Source organism: Pelecanus crispus, chromosome 3, assembly GCF_030463565.1.
Source record: "Pelecanus crispus isolate bPelCri1 chromosome 3, bPelCri1.pri, whole genome shotgun sequence".
In the NCBI taxonomy this organism is placed as follows: Eukaryota; Metazoa; Chordata; class Aves; order Pelecaniformes; family Pelecanidae; genus Pelecanus; species Pelecanus crispus.
In genome coordinates this window covers 35306705-35324254 of record NC_134645.1, presented here as the reverse complement: position 1 = coordinate 35324254, position 17550 = coordinate 35306705, and the positions used below count along the sequence as shown (strand labels likewise).

Below are 17550 nucleotides of genomic sequence, written 5' to 3'. Positions count from 1 at the left end.
GGAAGAGCTGGATTCAATTCCCTCCATATTGTGAGAAGAATCTCTATACTCTATCCTCAGAAGACTGTCATAATCACTAAGGAAAATGGTGCTCCAGATTGGCCTTAAATTTCCACTGTTAGTGATTTCACTTTGTATAAAATATTCAGTGCTTCCCTGGGAAAAAGATAGAACAAATGACCTGTAGCCGCTGAAAGATAACTATAAATTTAGCTAGAGTCAATTGTGTAGTTCAGGGGTGGATTTAAAGGCATCATGATGGGAAGAAACTCCACGGACAGCTGAAGGTTTGCAGACACACTGAGTTTGGAGGAAGGTCTATGGAACAATTTGATTACACAGACAAGACTGAGGAAGACATCTGTTAGTAAAAAAACCTCATGCTTCCTGGACCATGAGTAGAAACCTGCAAAGAATGACAGTAAAACAGTAAGGAAGGAAAAATGAGCAGCTAGACAAAACAAAAGGGAGACAAAAGAGTTTGACAACATCTAGATGAATGGTCATGTACATAATGCTGAGAGAAGTATGAATGGATAGGAGGAAAAGGATTTGAAATTAACACTAAGAGAAGGAAGAAGTTAGGCTGCTGAAGACTCCCCACTAAGAAGACTTAGCAGGACTATCACCCGAGCAGATACAACAAAGAGAAAACACGCTGCTGATCATGAGCAAAGATACATACCAGAACCTTGAAAGGTACTAAGGGTAAAAATAATCAACCTGCGACAGAACACAGCTGGAAGGGAGCACAGAATATTACACCACACTGCTCTAGATAAAAAGCAGCAGAGACACAATTGTCATCAAAAAGAATTTTTGCAGTTTTTAGGAGAAGAGCACAGAAGCAGGGCCATAAATACTTATCATATATGCCACACCCATAATTAGAGAAACAGAGAAATTAGAGAAAATAATGCATATAACCTGGTTAAGAAACTACATGATGTCAATAAGAAGTAATTAAAGCATTTGCACACAAATGCAAACTGTGATGCACAAATGAAGGATTAAGATTTGCTGCTAAAGAACGTGATACCTGACATTATAGGATAGGAATAGCAAATCATGGCAAAAAGAAAAAAAGAAAAAAACTATGTAGAAAACATAGTAACAAAGGTAAAGATAGTGAGGTAGCACAGCATATTAAGGATACAGAAGACTGAAAAAAAATCTCATAACTGAATTTTCACAAGTAAAAGTTTTAGAAAAAGATACTAAAATAATTATATTAATGTACCCCACAGTACCCTACTTCTGAATCTGAGAAAGCACAGGAATCTCTTCCATGTTATTAATGAGAAATTAGAAAACATTATCAGAGTTGTCCCAAGCTGATTCAAATGAAACACAAATATAAACAAAGATATATTCTTAAACAAGTAATTTGTTAAAATTCAAGTTAGTAATACTGAAAATATTGATGAACTGAGAAGCTAGGGACTGAATATGGACAAGACCTGCATATTTTGCAGTTAAAAGATGGGGGGAAAGGGATAAAAAGAAGAAAAAGAAAAGAAAAGCCCCAAACCAGTCACTCTCCCACCTGTCCCCCTTCCTCCCCAATTCCCCAAATAACATGAATCCAAACAAATACTACATCTTCTAGGGAATAAGTCCAACCTAGCTGACATAAAACTCCTTCAGAAGGTACAAATCTGCAAGGAGGGCTAGGAATACTATCTGAAGCACTAAAATACTAGTTGAAAGATATCTGCTCCCATTAAAACAAACAAAACAAAAAATATCATCAAACTATTACACCTAGGAAGATCTTGCAAAAGAAATAAAAATTCTTTTTCAGTTAAGTGAAGGTATAAGTGTAAAAGAGATAAAACAGAACTAGTACCTATTAAAATGTGGATGAGGGCAACATTAACGACAATGTTAAGCATGGTCCCAAAAATTGAGGTCCATGCTGATTCAGTTTGCAGCAAGGAAAAGAAGATAAAGCCTGCGTGTAAATGCAGTGAAAATAATAGAAATGTATATCTTGGGGACAGAAACAGATTTAATGGTTTCTAGCAAGGGGACTGCATACACGCTAGCCTCTGTGTAGCACCACGCCGCCTCTACAGACTCTCCAGAGCTGAGGAGGAGATTCACTGCTGGATAACACCTTTGCCTGTTCATGGAGCACCAGTGCCTGCACCACAGCAGAGCTCAGGAAGCAAAGGTTAACAGTGGGTCATCAAATCTCTAAATCCCCACCATTTCATACCTTTAAGCATTTCCGCTCAACCTCCCATAGTAGTAGACACAAGACCAATCACATAATTAGCCACTGAGGCATGACAGAAGACAGGGCTGATACAGTGGCCAGGCCTTCCAGCAACACGGAGGGAACGATAACCTTATGAAAAGGACGCACATATATGGATACATACAATATCATATTCTGCTGGTATCATTACAAAAGTCCGATAATTACTTACGGTTTCTTGTATACTTATGAAATATAAGTGAGTGTGCAATGCTTTTTTATTCCATGAGGCGATCCAATTTTGGGGTGCAGGGAAAACAGAAAATACCCAAACAGCAATGCAAGGAATGTGGCCGTGTTTTTAATTTTGTGCAATTTATGTGATAATATTTCCCGCATTATTTATGTCTTTGCTATGGTCATTATTACTAGAAGTGAGAGACTACTTTCATCACATTAATGGCAACATGCTGATTTCAGTTGGAAATTACAAAGTCTCAAGATGAGAGGCTTAAAAACAATTGACTAAAAATATATATAACCTCTATTTTCTAATTCAAAAACTAGTTCTACCCACCTTTGAAACCTTGGTACTATAACCTGTAGTGGTGTTTGATGGTACTGACAAAAAACCCCAACCCATAAAAATGCAAACATAAAGTCATGAATTGCAGCCAGCATAACAAAAAATGAGCAAAGCTTTAGTGTTTCAGTGTTTCTCTCTCCAAAATGTCCAGTTACTTAAGGGTTCTGAAGAGCCAGTTAACTTGTATCAATTAAATAATAATAATAAAAAAGAGATAAGTATGTAAAGAAGTACTGAAAGAAATAATATAAACTATTTTTATAGGATCCCGTCTTTTGTTGTACCTGTGGATCAAAAAGAAAATAAGGACGCCCACTCCTCAGTTGAAGTGCAATATATTCCTCTTGATTCCCAGGTGATGCAGAGAAAAAAATCAAACCATCAGGTTCCTGGGTTCTAAATTTCACTTTAATACCTGTTTAGAAAAAGCAAGCAGATGGTTAATGCCAAAAATGGTTCTTATGCATTTTAACAGTGTCATTACAAACAAAAAGTTGTTTAAAACCAGCAGTAAAATGGCAAACCAAAATCATGGAAGTTTTGTCTGCCCAAAACCCCTGTCAGTCATTGCAGGAGAAATTTTACTAATCCAATCTGGACCAGCCTTTGAGAGAAATGCCTGTGATTTCAAAGCCCTTACTCATCTGTAAAAAAAAGATGCAACTGTGACTTATGCTGTTCAGTAATTTCTTTCTTAAAAAAAAAAAAAGTAATTCAAATATTAGCATACTATTCTTTTCATGCACATTTTCGCTATCTTATGTCAGATGGAAAACAAAAAGTGACAAAAGTTTTTCTTGTAGACAGCATCCATATTAAAAAAAATGAAAGAATTATAATTCTGATACACATTCATACTAGATCATGCTTGTTAATTACCTATACCCCTAAGAAATACCGTTAGACCCTGTTTCCTAATACACAAATGTTTTCATGCAAATCACATGATGCACTCACAGATATGGAACATATTCTCTAGGCAATGAAAATCAGTCATGCTATTAAAATATCTGCAAAAAGCAGTTGTACACAAGTAACACCCAGCAAGTAAAAAAACTCAATGAATACTGTCCATACGCTTAAGGGAAAGCATAGCTTTGCCTGGCTCGGAAATAACCGCTATTGCAGTACTTTGAGGTTCCAGGTATTTTTTTTTTCAGGTATTTTTATCAAGCTGCCAAAAGACATTTCTGAAGACCAGACGATCCCTCCTCACACCTAATTCAGAAGGACTAACACAAAAAAAAAGTAAATGAGTTTCTGCAAACACACCATTATTTCATAATGTTGTGTTAGAAAATATAAATTAAATTGTTCATAACAGTAATATTGCAGTAATTCTAAAAGTTTTCAAATGTTATGCAGGAACTTACTTTCTTCTTTGGATATTGAAGAGGCTTACAAACCTTAATTTCTGCCTGTAGAGCTGCCATAGTTTCAAATAAAGTATTGATGAGTCAGGAACCACCCATTTCAGTCATAGCCTGTACAGCAAATTCTTCTAAATTAATTTGTCACCTATCACATAATTCAGAAAAGGACTCTGCCCTTTAAGTGCAGGTATCTTTGGAGTTTCTCATGAGATACGGAAGTTCATACAAGCTAGCTCTAAATAAGTACCTTCATACGTCAATATTTTATTATATTTCTAGAAGTGAGTGCGATGGAGAAACCAAGTATTAAGCAAACTTCTGCCCCATAGATAACATTTTTCACTAGAAGATAAAAACTTGTGAAATTAATATTTTTCACAGGAACATACTAATTAAAAACAAAATCGGAAAAGATTTCTCTAGTCCAGGTTGGACCTCATGGTCAAAACAAAACATAGCCAGAAATACCATTCAGACTTGTAACAGCTAGATGTATGTAATTTTTCTGCCTTATTGACACTGAGCACTGAAAACGGATCTTTCTTAACCTGAACATAGAAAGCTTTCCTCTGAAAGCCTGAAAAGTTTCACAGAACTTGAAAACCACATTGGATCATCGGAAAAAGTTTCCTTTTTTTTTTTTGGGGGGGGGGGGGGGGGGGGGAAGGGCAGGGAGAAGGAGATTCTGCGAAGTTTCTCAGAGACTTGTTTCTACTATTTCAGTATGGATGTCTAAAATCTTAGTTTCAATGTTAAATATAACAGATAAATACAAACAAAATAGTGACATTACAATTACTTCTGTAATTTGTCATATACAAAACCTGCATCTCAGCCACACTACTGAGGCTACTAAATCTTAGATGGAAAATATGACCATCTGTGAGGCATAGTATGAATGTACTTTTAATCAACTGAATCTTGAATTGTCACTGAAGAATTCACCTAACAGGCCTATTTATGTGACAAAAATGATTGGTCCACAAGGAGCTGCTGTCATTTCTGGGGTAAAAAACAACAGGAAATTCTACTACAAATTAAACATTAATGTATGTCATTCAAATAAAATCTTTAATTCCATTTCAAATCATAGCTGAAATTGGAGAAGCTGTCATAATTCCTCTAATTATAACTATTTTTTTTCAATTTCTGTAATTGAATTTCTTTAACTATAATGGCATTGTACAAAACATAAGTGCTGTATACAATGAACATAAAAGACAAAAAGAAGAACACACAGTAATAAAAGGAAAAGTAGAATAAACCACTAATATTTTTATTAATGTTTTAAAGTATCCCACAGTGTGTTAGGGCAGACTCTACCCTTCTGTTAGGATCTATATTGCTTCAACTTCTGCAGTAGTGGATTGTGATTAGATTTTTATCCTAGCTTCATAGATGGCACATCCAGGTTAGTAGAGGAATGAGGATGTGAGTGACCAATGCAGGCATTTTAAAGGCATTAAACTGAGCAGCAATATCAGCATGCTACCCTGAGAGTGCACGCTATTTTGAGAGTTCCTTTTAGTAACAGGCTGACGTTAAAACAACAACAACAACAAAAAAGATGTACTGTTAATGTCAGATGAGCCAGAACCCAGCTTTTCGTATAATACAGAAAATGCATACAAAATGATTTTTATATCCCCTCTTTGCCTCCCTCGTGTAACATTTGTGAGTCTGAGAACTTCAGCAACATTTCAGATTCAGACTCAGATTCACATCTGGATTCAGATTCTTCTACCACAATTCAACGCAGCTTGCAAGATCTCCACAAAAGTATTTAACAGGCAAGAATGTGCTCTTTTAGAGGCTGACTGCCTTTTTGCTTAAAGCAAGTTTACCAAGCACATGGGATTATTTTGAGTTTAGAAAAGCCAGTTGGTAGTCACGGGGAAAAAAAATGAATTAATTAGACCAGCTCCTGGATTAGCATAATATATACTAACAATTTATAATTATTACAGCAATAAGATTAACTTCTGACTAACATTTTTTTCTTGCAAAATAAAAGGTTAAAAATAGGGGGGATTGACCAAGAAATTTTATTCACCGAAACTAAAGAGGTTTTACTTCCTGTGAAACATCTTTCCAATTTAATGGAATTGAATGTAGTTATTAAAAAAAAAAAGTCAGCATTTCAAAATACAACAACATACCAAGTACTCAAAAAATGTCTTTTGACTTTTTAAAATTTTGGGGGAGTAGAGTTGAGGGGAGAATGTAGGCAGAGGGGCAAGGTAACTGAAGACATCTTTTACAATAACAGCTGAGAGATTTCAGCAGTGACCTACTTAAGACCTATCTCTTTTTCCCATGCACTCAGCTAAAACTCCTGTAAAGTACCTTTCTCTACAACTGGATGTTCAGAGTCCAGCTCAAAATAGCCATATCTAAGTTATTAGACTCATTAAATACATAGAAGTTGCTACAAGTCTCAAAAGTCCCGTGCCCCTTCATCAAAACCTATAGATAAGCACATGAACAAATCTGTCCAAAAGTGACAAGAACAGCCGTATCGATGTATTTCCAACCTGGATGCGGTCAGCAAGAATACTGTTAGTTTAATTTTCATAAATACATCAAATACCAATCCATGTGCATAAGATTGAAAAAGTAATAATAATTAGATACCCTAGCATATTACAAACTTTTTCTTTGTGGACTTAAATCATAAAATGAAAACAGTGTACATTATGGTTGGAAAAAATAAAAAAAAACAAACCTGCCTAATATCTGGAAAATCACAAAGCATTATTAGAAATGAATTTTGCATAATCTGTGAAGCACATCCGTTTTCAGTGCAATTTCTCCCAGGATCGTACAATTGTGCAAACACTATTTGTATTTTCATTCTCCGTATATCTTTATATGAAATGGTGTAAATAATTATATAATTGTATATTCCAATCAAATGAACACAAAATTGTTGGCAAAGAAAGCAATCCCTTTGTTTTCTAAAGCCCTTATTTGTGCATAATGCCAACTAAAATGAATAGAAACTGTATATGAAATTTTGACTACAGCATTAGGCTCTCAGCAGTCCTTTCAGGATGACAAATGTTAAGCATTTACCTAACATTAAGACTGTGTACAAATGCTTTTGCCTAATCAAAGTACATTTGCCCACAGAAATTAAAAAACAAAATTTGTTTTTAACTGGGAAGGGGATAGATAGGGAGTAACACTCTCAGTTACTATACCCTTCCATTTAATTAATATTTAGTCATTATTCCCTCTGTGAGAGTGATTCTGCATGCCACATGCCATTCCAATAGCTAAAACACATTTAAAATGTATTTTTTATAAGAAAATACATCTTTCAAAAAAATAGGAAGGGATACTTCACAAAAATGGATCAGTATTTAAAGCAGTTTCACATAATCAATAATGGAATTAGAGGAAAAGAAGGAGCTCAGCGGACACTTTCCTGGACACACTCATGAAGATAATCTGCTGAATACAAGTAGTTCTTCACACTGGGTGATGGCCTATAGCTTTCTGGATTTTGTTGAGAGAAGCAGCTGGAAAGCATTCTTCCCAAATCTGTCCAACGTCTTTTGTTGTCTTTGGTATAGGATCAGGCTCCATATTTTACTGTTACCTTAATGTGCTTGAAAATGTTTTTGAAGTTCATCATCACAAACATTAAACTGAGTTAGTAATTCCATCAGTCAAGCAATGCTGTCCATTTTTAAGTTGTTTTGGTTTTTTAATAGAAATTTAAAATATATACTGAAGTCATATGTATGTACATATACATATCTACACACACATATATATGTACACACAAACACAAAGAAAATTTTTCTCAAACTTTTTCCAAGCTGTAACTGGAGTGTCCAATTGCAGGTCAGCAGCCCCTTTTCTTTTGTGACAATAGTAAAACCAAGAGAAGCTGAAAATCCACTGTTTTTAAAATTAGTCTGTACAAAACAGTTTCAAAACATTTTGAAAAAGTCTAAGTTGATTCAGAATGACAACATTTGAAGACTTTTTTTTATATACTCTTAATACTTCAAACTGCCAAAAAGCTAAGTCAAACTTAAAGGTTGAACAAGCATAAATACATAATATGATTAATGAATGAAAGGGGAAAATATGTAACACTTCTTGTGGAAATCAACTACCAGGCAAAAACCAAAATCCTCTTGATGAGGATTGAGTATTTCTTTTACACTAAAATGACTAATTTGATACCTGTTTTTTCTTATTTTGCTTGCTACCCCATTATACCCACTACCGGTAAAACAAACAGGACATTTTAGCTTTAATCTTCTTACTACATAACCCAAATAACTTCAGTCATGTTTGCATTAATGCTGCATTAATCATGTTGTTGCGTATTAATGAGTTTTCAGGCTATGCTAATTACTGTCATAGATTCTGCAGCAGCCCATTAAATATACAAATTACAGAATTAAAGAGCCAGAGCTCTTCATGATTAATCTTTAAATGGAGAAAAACTAATGATGTCTGTACAAAGTTTCTCTCCACTTTTGGCTGACTGAGCCCAATGAACAATCAATTAGAGTATTTGAAGAATAAGAATATTGCACATACTAAAAGATTTGTTACGCTGCTATTCTATGCAGAAGACATACATTTATAAGTTTCTATCAAATGGACTTCTGTAACATATTCCAGTCTTTAAGGTCACCCAAAGTGTTGCACAGGGGTAAAAGCTACAGAATATTCCAGTTCATTATTGGATACTCATAGGAAACTGCTGGTTCCATATGAATATAGTAAATCAATCTTCTCCTTTTAGCAAGGACACAAGTCCTGCTACTCCCTAGTAAGAAAGATTTACAGCAAACCTTGGTGAAAAGAAAGCGAAGATAAGTTTAAAGTCATTTGATAAGATTTGATGTATTAGTAGCACTTTATCCCCTCACTTAGAGAGTGATGCTTTTTCAGGAATAGTCTAATACCTAGTGGTTAAATCAAGAGATTCAAAATCAGGAGACCTTGAGTCTGTACTCAGCCAATGGCTGAGGTATGTCACCCAAGAGCCATCATTTAAACCCCCTGCCTCCATATTCCTTCCTGAAGAATGGTTGCCAATATCACTTGTGCAAGGTTCTGTGATGTTTGAAAAATTCATTACTGTTTTGTTCTCCATAGCCTTAAATATTTATAAAATCAGCAAAATGCCCACACGTATTCAGAAAAATTATCTGGACACTAGGTATTTACTGACATTTGAGAAACACTAATATGTTAAAAAAGGGTATTAGTCTAACCTTTTCCAAATACTGCATATTACGCAGAAAATCGCAAGACTCCTCTAAAGAGCAGATTCTCAGATCGTATTATTCTCAATAATTCTCAGCGTAATATTCTCAATATTCTCAGAGTAATATTCTCAATATTACTCTGCACATCAATAGCTGCAGTTTAGAACTAACCAGGCCATTCCAGACCCATCCAATCAGTTATTTATACCATGGAAAAAATAAACAAACCATACTTCATACATCAAAGGTTTTATATTTATACAAAGTAATTCTTTTTTTTTTTTTTTTTTTTAAAAAAAGCCTGCTCAGAGCAAGATTGATCATGGCATTAGAATACTCTCATGTGAAGACAAAGTGAAAAAGACTGGATTGCTGCACTTAGTGCACAAGGAAGAAGACATAATACAAGTAATACGAGATTGTCTAGGAAAGCCAGATAGGGAGCAGAGCAGCTTTCCAACACACACTCACCACACAAAGACAGCATTCAAGAAAAGTAAAAGGGAAGAACTTCAAAGCAAAGATGTACCTTATCACAGGCACTTTACAAATTCCCAGTGAAACGAGAAACGTCATTATGACAATCTGCAAAATATTGGTACAAGAAGTATCTGAGAGTTTAGCAAGACCCAAAAGGAATTGGACAGTCTGACTGCCTAGATTTAACTAAATAAAGAAATGAAGACCTCAGAAAAACTTACATGAGAGATCAGGGTGAAACCTGACTTGGAGATGTGGATGATACCATTATCTGTTAGTATTCCTCTGCCATTAGAGTCAACATCCAGTTGTTTACACAGAGGTTTTAAGCAATACAGTTATTAAAGTAACTAGTGTCCTGGCTCAAATTAATTTATTAAGCAGGCCTAGGAACGCAATTCATAACTGTCTTCTGCTTGTGTACATTGGGACAGTATACAGCAAGCATACATCCAACCAGCATTATTTTTTCAGAGCATAGCTAACAGAGTAGAAATAATAACTGTAATCGTGAAATTCTAGGAGTCAAGCCCTGCTTGGGGTAAGGATCAGATGCAAGTTTCTGTGTTGCTCTTAATATTGAAGTGAAATACGAACAAAGAAGAAACATCAACCCAATACTCAGCTAATGCTTTCTTTGCTGTTATTGTTCACCTTCAACAGATTTGAGAAAATTTTACCCAAATGTAGCCTCTCCCAAATAATACCTGTAAACTTTATTTTTATTTATTTATCTTTATGTAGGCTGGAAACAAGTTCAACAGGCTCTGATTTTATTAGAAAAGGAAGAAAATCGTTTCTAGGAGTAAGAATCCTTTCTGAGCAATTTCATGAATCCAAACTATGATATTTAAAGTACGGAAACAGAGGCAAGCATTCATCTTCATTTCAGGATAAATTCTTTAGAGAAAGAACTGTATTCTGTTACCCGTATGTGAATTAGTGCATAAAAAAGGTCATCTTATGCAACAAGAGTAAGGTGGGAGAGGCTTCTAGGTGTTAATGCAATGCAAATCATAATTACTAGAAATATGATGACAAGAAGAACCACTTCAAAGATTTACAACAGTGCAATCTATAACAGGTCAACATCACAGAGAAATCAGAAATGAGCTGGAGGTCAGTAGTTGTAAATAGCACTTCAATTATAAGCCTTTAGTTAGTATTTCCAGCAGTAGTACAAATGTTACACTGCACAGAGAGCAATTTAACTGATCAAGGGAAAAGAGTATGACTAGAACTGAGTAAAATGCAAATACGTCAAAATGAAAGCCAGTGTAATGATCTGAAACATAGCAAATTTAGACAACAGTGCACTAGCCAAGGCAGAATCCCCTCACACAGCATCACAGGAGCTGGAAGCACAAGAAGGTGGAAATCCTGCAGCAACTGAAGAAGATTATTGATTAGACAATGTACACACAGAACAGAAGAATAACTAAAATAAGCTAATGAGCGTCTTGAGAAATAATACAGGACAAAAATGGAAATGTAACAAGGAGGGAAAAAAAAACAAACCTTTTAGACAGAAATACAATACCACAGAGCAAACACTCATCCAAAAGCATACTTTCAAGTTACAAACTCAGCAACAAATGCTGCACATGGTAGAACTGCAAAAAAAGCTAATGACATATCCAAGTTAATGCAGAGTTTTAAGGTAGACCAATAAACTGCAATAGAACTTTCAAATTAAGAATTGAAACAAATATATAATGTTTTCATCTAGTAATATTTGTGACAGTATTTCCCCTGACTATTATTGACATAATGGCCTTTTCCAGAGGAAGCCTAAAACTGGTTTTATTTGCAGGAACTAAGTTCACAAAAGGATTTCAATGGAATGGTAACACCTTCCTCCTACCCAGGTGGGCTAACTGCTCCTCAGCTGAGGATTTGAGCTGAGATTTTTCACTGTGCATCAGGATGCAAATGAAAATGTAATAAGCCAACTGATACACAAAACAGCACCAGCAGTGATATCTGTTGGTGTTTCGGTGCGTTTCCATGTATGGTAAGAAGTTCATGGTTTTCTCATTACTCTAATCAATACTTGGAGGAAACTACGTATATCTCTAAATTCTGAACTATATCCGTCGGTGCAATCAGTAGAAAAGGTGATCCAGAAATAAGCATGAATAAAGACATTTCAATGGTATGAAGAGCCATGTAACTCAAGCTGTAAGAGCTTAAATAAAGGGCACAATTTACACAAAGATTCAATGAGGCAAATGAGAAAGTGAGGCATATAGAAAACTATAATGACAGGAAATTGATATAGCACATAACATTTACTAAATACTGTCATAATTCTGTTTGCCCAATTTAAGTTAAATTGCAACACTAAACAAGGAATATATTAAACTGCCAAGGCACAAGGATTAAAACCATAACTTCCATAAAATTTCCCTTTGCTTCCTTCTATGTATGTGTAGTTGATCCTGTCTTACACTTGGACTGTAAATTCTTTAGGGCAGATGCTGTCAACTTTTTGTTCCTAATACAAAAGAGACATGTAAAGATTTAAAATTCAACCAGTTTTATTAATCTAAATAAAAAGAGACAAGGACAATACTGAAAATACTTTCCTTAACAATTTCTTTCACATGGCATGATGTCATTTAGCTTCCTTATATTGTGATGTTTTCAGGCAGTTATTGATTGATCCTATGTCATCTTTTCAGAATTTTGATTCCTTATGGGATTCTTGAATTAAAGACCACTTTGTTGTAGCCTGCCTTTGTGTTGATTTTTACATTATTGCTTAAAACATGAGTGATTACAGAATACATGACTGACTAATTCTGAATGATGGTAATAAGGAAATTTCTCCTCCTCTTCTGCAAAATTCACTGATAATTTTTTCTTTCTTCTCCCTCTCCCTTTCTCTCAAAGTATGAGACTTTCTGCAACACAGAAAATCATGATTGATTACAATATTGTAATAGATTAAATCAAGAAGTGGGTGATTGGACGTACAACATTACTAAGAAGTACGAGACTCTATGTTCTTTTGTTTCCAGTGTGACCATTTTTGTATCTTTATCACTTATAATGCCTGACAGAAAGACACCCATATTCAAAACAAACAAAAAAAGCAACAATCCTTGCCCATGTGCTGTAACAATGGCTCCAAGTCACCTTTTTTCTGACCCCTGCGTTGCCTGAGGATTCAAATGACAGTGAGCTTATTTAACTCCCACTGATTATTTTAAAGTTTTGCTTACGATGCTAGCACAGTGTAAGGGAAAGGGGGAAAAAATTACTCACCTCATCCTTAATAATGCAAAACCCTTATTTATAGATTCATTTAAAAACACTAAATAAAAAAGCCTCTACAAAAAATTCAATCTAAGCTGTGTTTTGCTACTAAAAGGGTGAACTGTGTAGCTATAGCAGCAAGGTATGTCAAGTGTAGAATGGCATAGCCTTAGAGGAAAGCTGGCCAACAGCTCTTGAACAGTATTTGGCTGTCAGCTACGTCAGTGCAGGAATGCTGCCACTGCATCAAGCTGCTGACAGCAGGGTTTTCAGGAACAGGGACTGCCAGTTAATCCGGATCCCAAGCTGCTTGTAGAAAGGAAGTATTGGACTATTGAGGCTGACTCCAGAGTACCCTGAAACCTTACACACCCAGCTCAGCCTTGTCCCATAGTAAGAGCTCTGGGGAGGGAGTGCTTGTGAACTATTAACATATTTCCTCCCGTAACATGCAGTAGGTATCCTGAGGCTCTGAGGTGTAGGAAGATTTCAGTCAGTGGCTTATAAAGCCAGGAGAACTGGGCATTTCTGTCTTAAAGCAACCTTAAGCACTGGCCATTTTTCAGACTGGCTGCAGTTGGTGGGCACTTTGCAATTCTGCAAGAGTACTGCGTTGCCCTGATTTCCACCTCTGACATTTCCCTGGCCCCTTCCCGCCTATGTGAAAGGCAGAAGGTCTGGCATAAAACCAATTATGCAGTCTTTGCCTCACCCAGGATTTCCATTCAGCTCATTTTTTCCCCTTAGCGCATGCAGCTCAGCAGCATAACAAAGTTTACACAGGAATACCCTAATTTTTTGAAAATTAATGATGCTAACGTGACAATGTAACATGGGTTTGGAATAAGGAGCTCAAATTGGCATGTTTCGATCACTGAATTGCAACAATTTGGGAGACAGAAATACAAAAGACCGAAGAAAGATGAAAGAATCCTAAAAGAGGAAAATAAATGGGACAAACACCTAAATTTGAAAGCTAGAGTGCAGAGGCAGTGTCTTTATAATACATTTAATCTTTTAAAAATACTGAACAAAACCTTCAAAACATAATAATTAAATGTGCAAATTGTTTTTAAAGGAACTCACTCTGAATAGTGCCAAAACTTTCATGGAAGGGATGACTTTCATCCCAAGATAAAACTCTCTTTTCCTTCTAAAAATGCAGTAAGTCTTCCCAATGGTAGACATTCTCAAAAACACTTACCCCTCACCCCCTCCTTGAATCTTCCCAACAAGCTTTTGCCCTAGTTCCACAATTCACTTAATTTGTTTCCGACTCAAAAGGTATTACCTGGGATAGTGGTACCTGCCAGTCTAGCCTTCGTTTTGTTCATTCAATTATGAAGGCTGATGGGAACAAAGACTGTAATTTGTGTAAATAGATTCCCCCTCCTCCCTCCCTGTCTCTGCAGCAAGTCACTGAATGACTTGAAGATGCATAAAATAAAATCCGCCAAGGGCTAAAACTCCACTACACCCACTATTTACTACAGAAGAAAGAGAATTCATTCTGTTAGTAGTGGCACCTCTGCTGACGAAGTTTCATTTTTAGTAACTCAAGAAACTTTTAAAGTAAACCAGAATAAAAGAGCAGTATTAATTACCAAGCCTGAAAAAAATGGTCTATATAAAAATGTGACACTATTTACTATTTAACCAATTCTTTGCTTTACTCAGGACACACTCCATTCTAAGCATCAGTTGTTAAACTCTAAATATCCTAGAATAACAACACTAATCCCAATTTACATCCATGCAAGCATGGTCAGAACAAAGAATTTTAAACAGACAGGCTTAGATACAAAGTATCAGGTCAAATTTGGATTATTTCCTCTTCCCCCCCGCCCCCCTTTTTTCCCCTCCCTGAAGTAGCTAGTGTGTTCCTTTCCAAAGTCCCCAAGAATATCATTCTATACCTGACCAAGGAGTGCCATCAGTGTAAGTAACAATGACTCTCTGAATTAAAGAACAGAACAGCAATATATTTCTGTAGTTCCACCCCCCCGCCGCCTTGCTTAGTATAGGGAAATATTTTATGCTACAACTACTTACTTGTGCAACATTGAATAGATTTTATAGGACAGCAGAAAAAGACACCTTAAAAAAAATACTCAGAAAGCAGAAGGCATGACCCACAAAAACCTGTTTTTCCCCACAATTAAAACAAAGTAAAGCCTGTTTTTTTCCAAGAAGTAAAACAAATGTATTCTTACTCCCTAAGAATACAACCAAAAAAGAAAAAATTCTCTTCTGCAATAACTACAGTAAGCACAATATCATTTCCAGAAAGCACTGAAAGAATTTTGAAGTACACATAGAGACCACTAAGGGAAAAGTAGAGCTGCACAGCAGAAATTTTAGAAATCTTGAGTTATTGTGGCCAACATGTTTTCAGGGAATAGACTTGTTTTATAATCTAAATCATAATCAGAACCACAGAGAGCAAATAATCACTTCTTAACAAGATAAAGATTGGACTTTAGCAGCAGCACAGGTAAAAAGTTAGTTTAATAAATAAGATATAAAGCACTCTATAGTTTTGCAGTAAGTAATGATCAATGTTTAAAATCAATGCTCTTGCAAATTGGAGCCAATGCAAAGGGGCTAGCACCAGGGTAAGATGATCCGGTTGATGTATTTTGGATCTGCTGAAATAAATCCATTTATAGGAGCATTTGCAGGATGACTAAGTTAAGAGAGCACTGCAACAGTCAGGCCTGGCTAAGGGAACGCCTCCTCCTACTGTCAATATTTCAAACTGATAAAGAGCTGACCAAGTGCAGTCAGTGCTGTGATGAATAAAAGAAAGCTTGGGACCATTAACATTAATGGGACTTGTGTGGATAAATGCTTGTATATTGTACTGAAAATTTACCTGATGGACCAAGAGATTTTTTTTTTTTTTTTTTTTTGCTTATGCTTCCCCTTTTTTCCCTGCACACTGCATATGATCAGTTTAAAAATATTTGCAATGTAATTTAAATGTCCAAAATAAGTTCATATGATTAATATCCCATGAGTCTCAGGCCAGAGGGGGAAGAAAATTACAGAGCTCACTCTGGTTACCTGGAAGACTTGAGAAAACAGAAATGCCAGTTTTATAAACACAGATAAAATTGGCTGATCTAATATCTTCAGGCAGAGTGCCTTAGCCTTGGGGCACAATGACAAAGACTCTAGCACCTGCCATCTACAATGTGTATTAGGGAATGGTTAATAAACTGGTACTCTATGAGAGCTGGATGAAGTTTTGTGGGAAGACAGAATTTCAGATCAACAAGTATAGTCATAAGAGCATATATATCCAGGATATGACCTAGTTCAATAGTTTTAATTTGAAATGTGGCAGCCTGTTTTTCTTATCGTCAACATTAAAATACCTATCATATACCCAGCGCTGTACCAAAATCAGAAGACGACATGGCTTTTATCTCAGCCCCCTCCTGCAATCTATCAAACACCACATGGTACAATGGGGGGCAAGGTGGCGCACTGAGGGTTGTTCAGGAGAACATGCTGTTTCATATTGGTATACGTTTATAGCATAATTGGGCAGAGTACTCCCAAAGAAGGTGGAACAGTGTAGAGAGATGTTGAATAGGACAAAAAAATTCTCCTGATGGGGAAGAGACACCTCTGGCTCACAGGTTCCCCAGATAGAGAGGGAAGAAAAAAAAAACCTTAGTAGCAGCACAAAAGACAAGCAAACGTCCTGTATGACTTCAAGGCTTATAACTGTTCCAAGGAATTTAACTTTTTTTTCCCCCAAGGGGGACAAAATACATAACTTTACCCAATATAAGATTACCTGTCCTACTGTCAAGTCATTTTTATTTTTATTTCTTAGCCATGGGGGCACGGGTACTATTTACTTTAGTACCTACATTATTTTAAAATCAAATACTATATTGGAATACACTCCTACTATAGCCATTTAGAGATAAAAAGATTCATGTGTGCATATATCTGTCACTCCACTCTGAACTCCTGCAGTCCTAAAATGGGATAATGGTAAGGCTTAAGGTAAAACTTTCAAGCCTACTGATCAGCCCCAGCCTTTACATACCATCTCATTTAGCCTTTGACCAAAACTGAAAAAAAAAAAAAAAAAATAGTGTGCGTGACTGAACAACAAGGTTGGGATTAAGCTAACTGCAGTACTGTGTCCTTGCACAATTAAACCTATTAGCAATATGAAACAAGATAAAAATATAGAACACTGACAGAAGAATTCTGAAATTACAAATAATGGGTTGTAAACCGAAAATAGAGCAAATATGAAAGAATAAAATACCTTATCAACAGACAAATTCTTTCAAAAATAACAGTTTTACAAATCTTGCAGGTAACGAAATCACAAAATATGGAGACTAGAAAGAACATTGCTGTGCTTAATTAGCAGTTCTA

At 35.8% G+C, this 17550-nt stretch overlaps 1 protein-coding gene across 1 annotated transcript in view; it reads right to left on the bottom strand.

Moving 5' to 3' along the window:
* USH2A (usherin) overlaps nucleotides 1-17550 on the bottom strand; it is a 398473-nt gene that overhangs the window by 254411 nt on the left and 126512 nt on the right. Inside the window, exon 21 of the mRNA XM_075707636.1 lies at nucleotides 3074-3204. Within this exon, the coding sequence (XP_075563751.1) occupies nucleotides 3074-3204 (131 nt within the window). The remainder of the gene's footprint in view (nucleotides 1-3073; nucleotides 3205-17550) is intronic.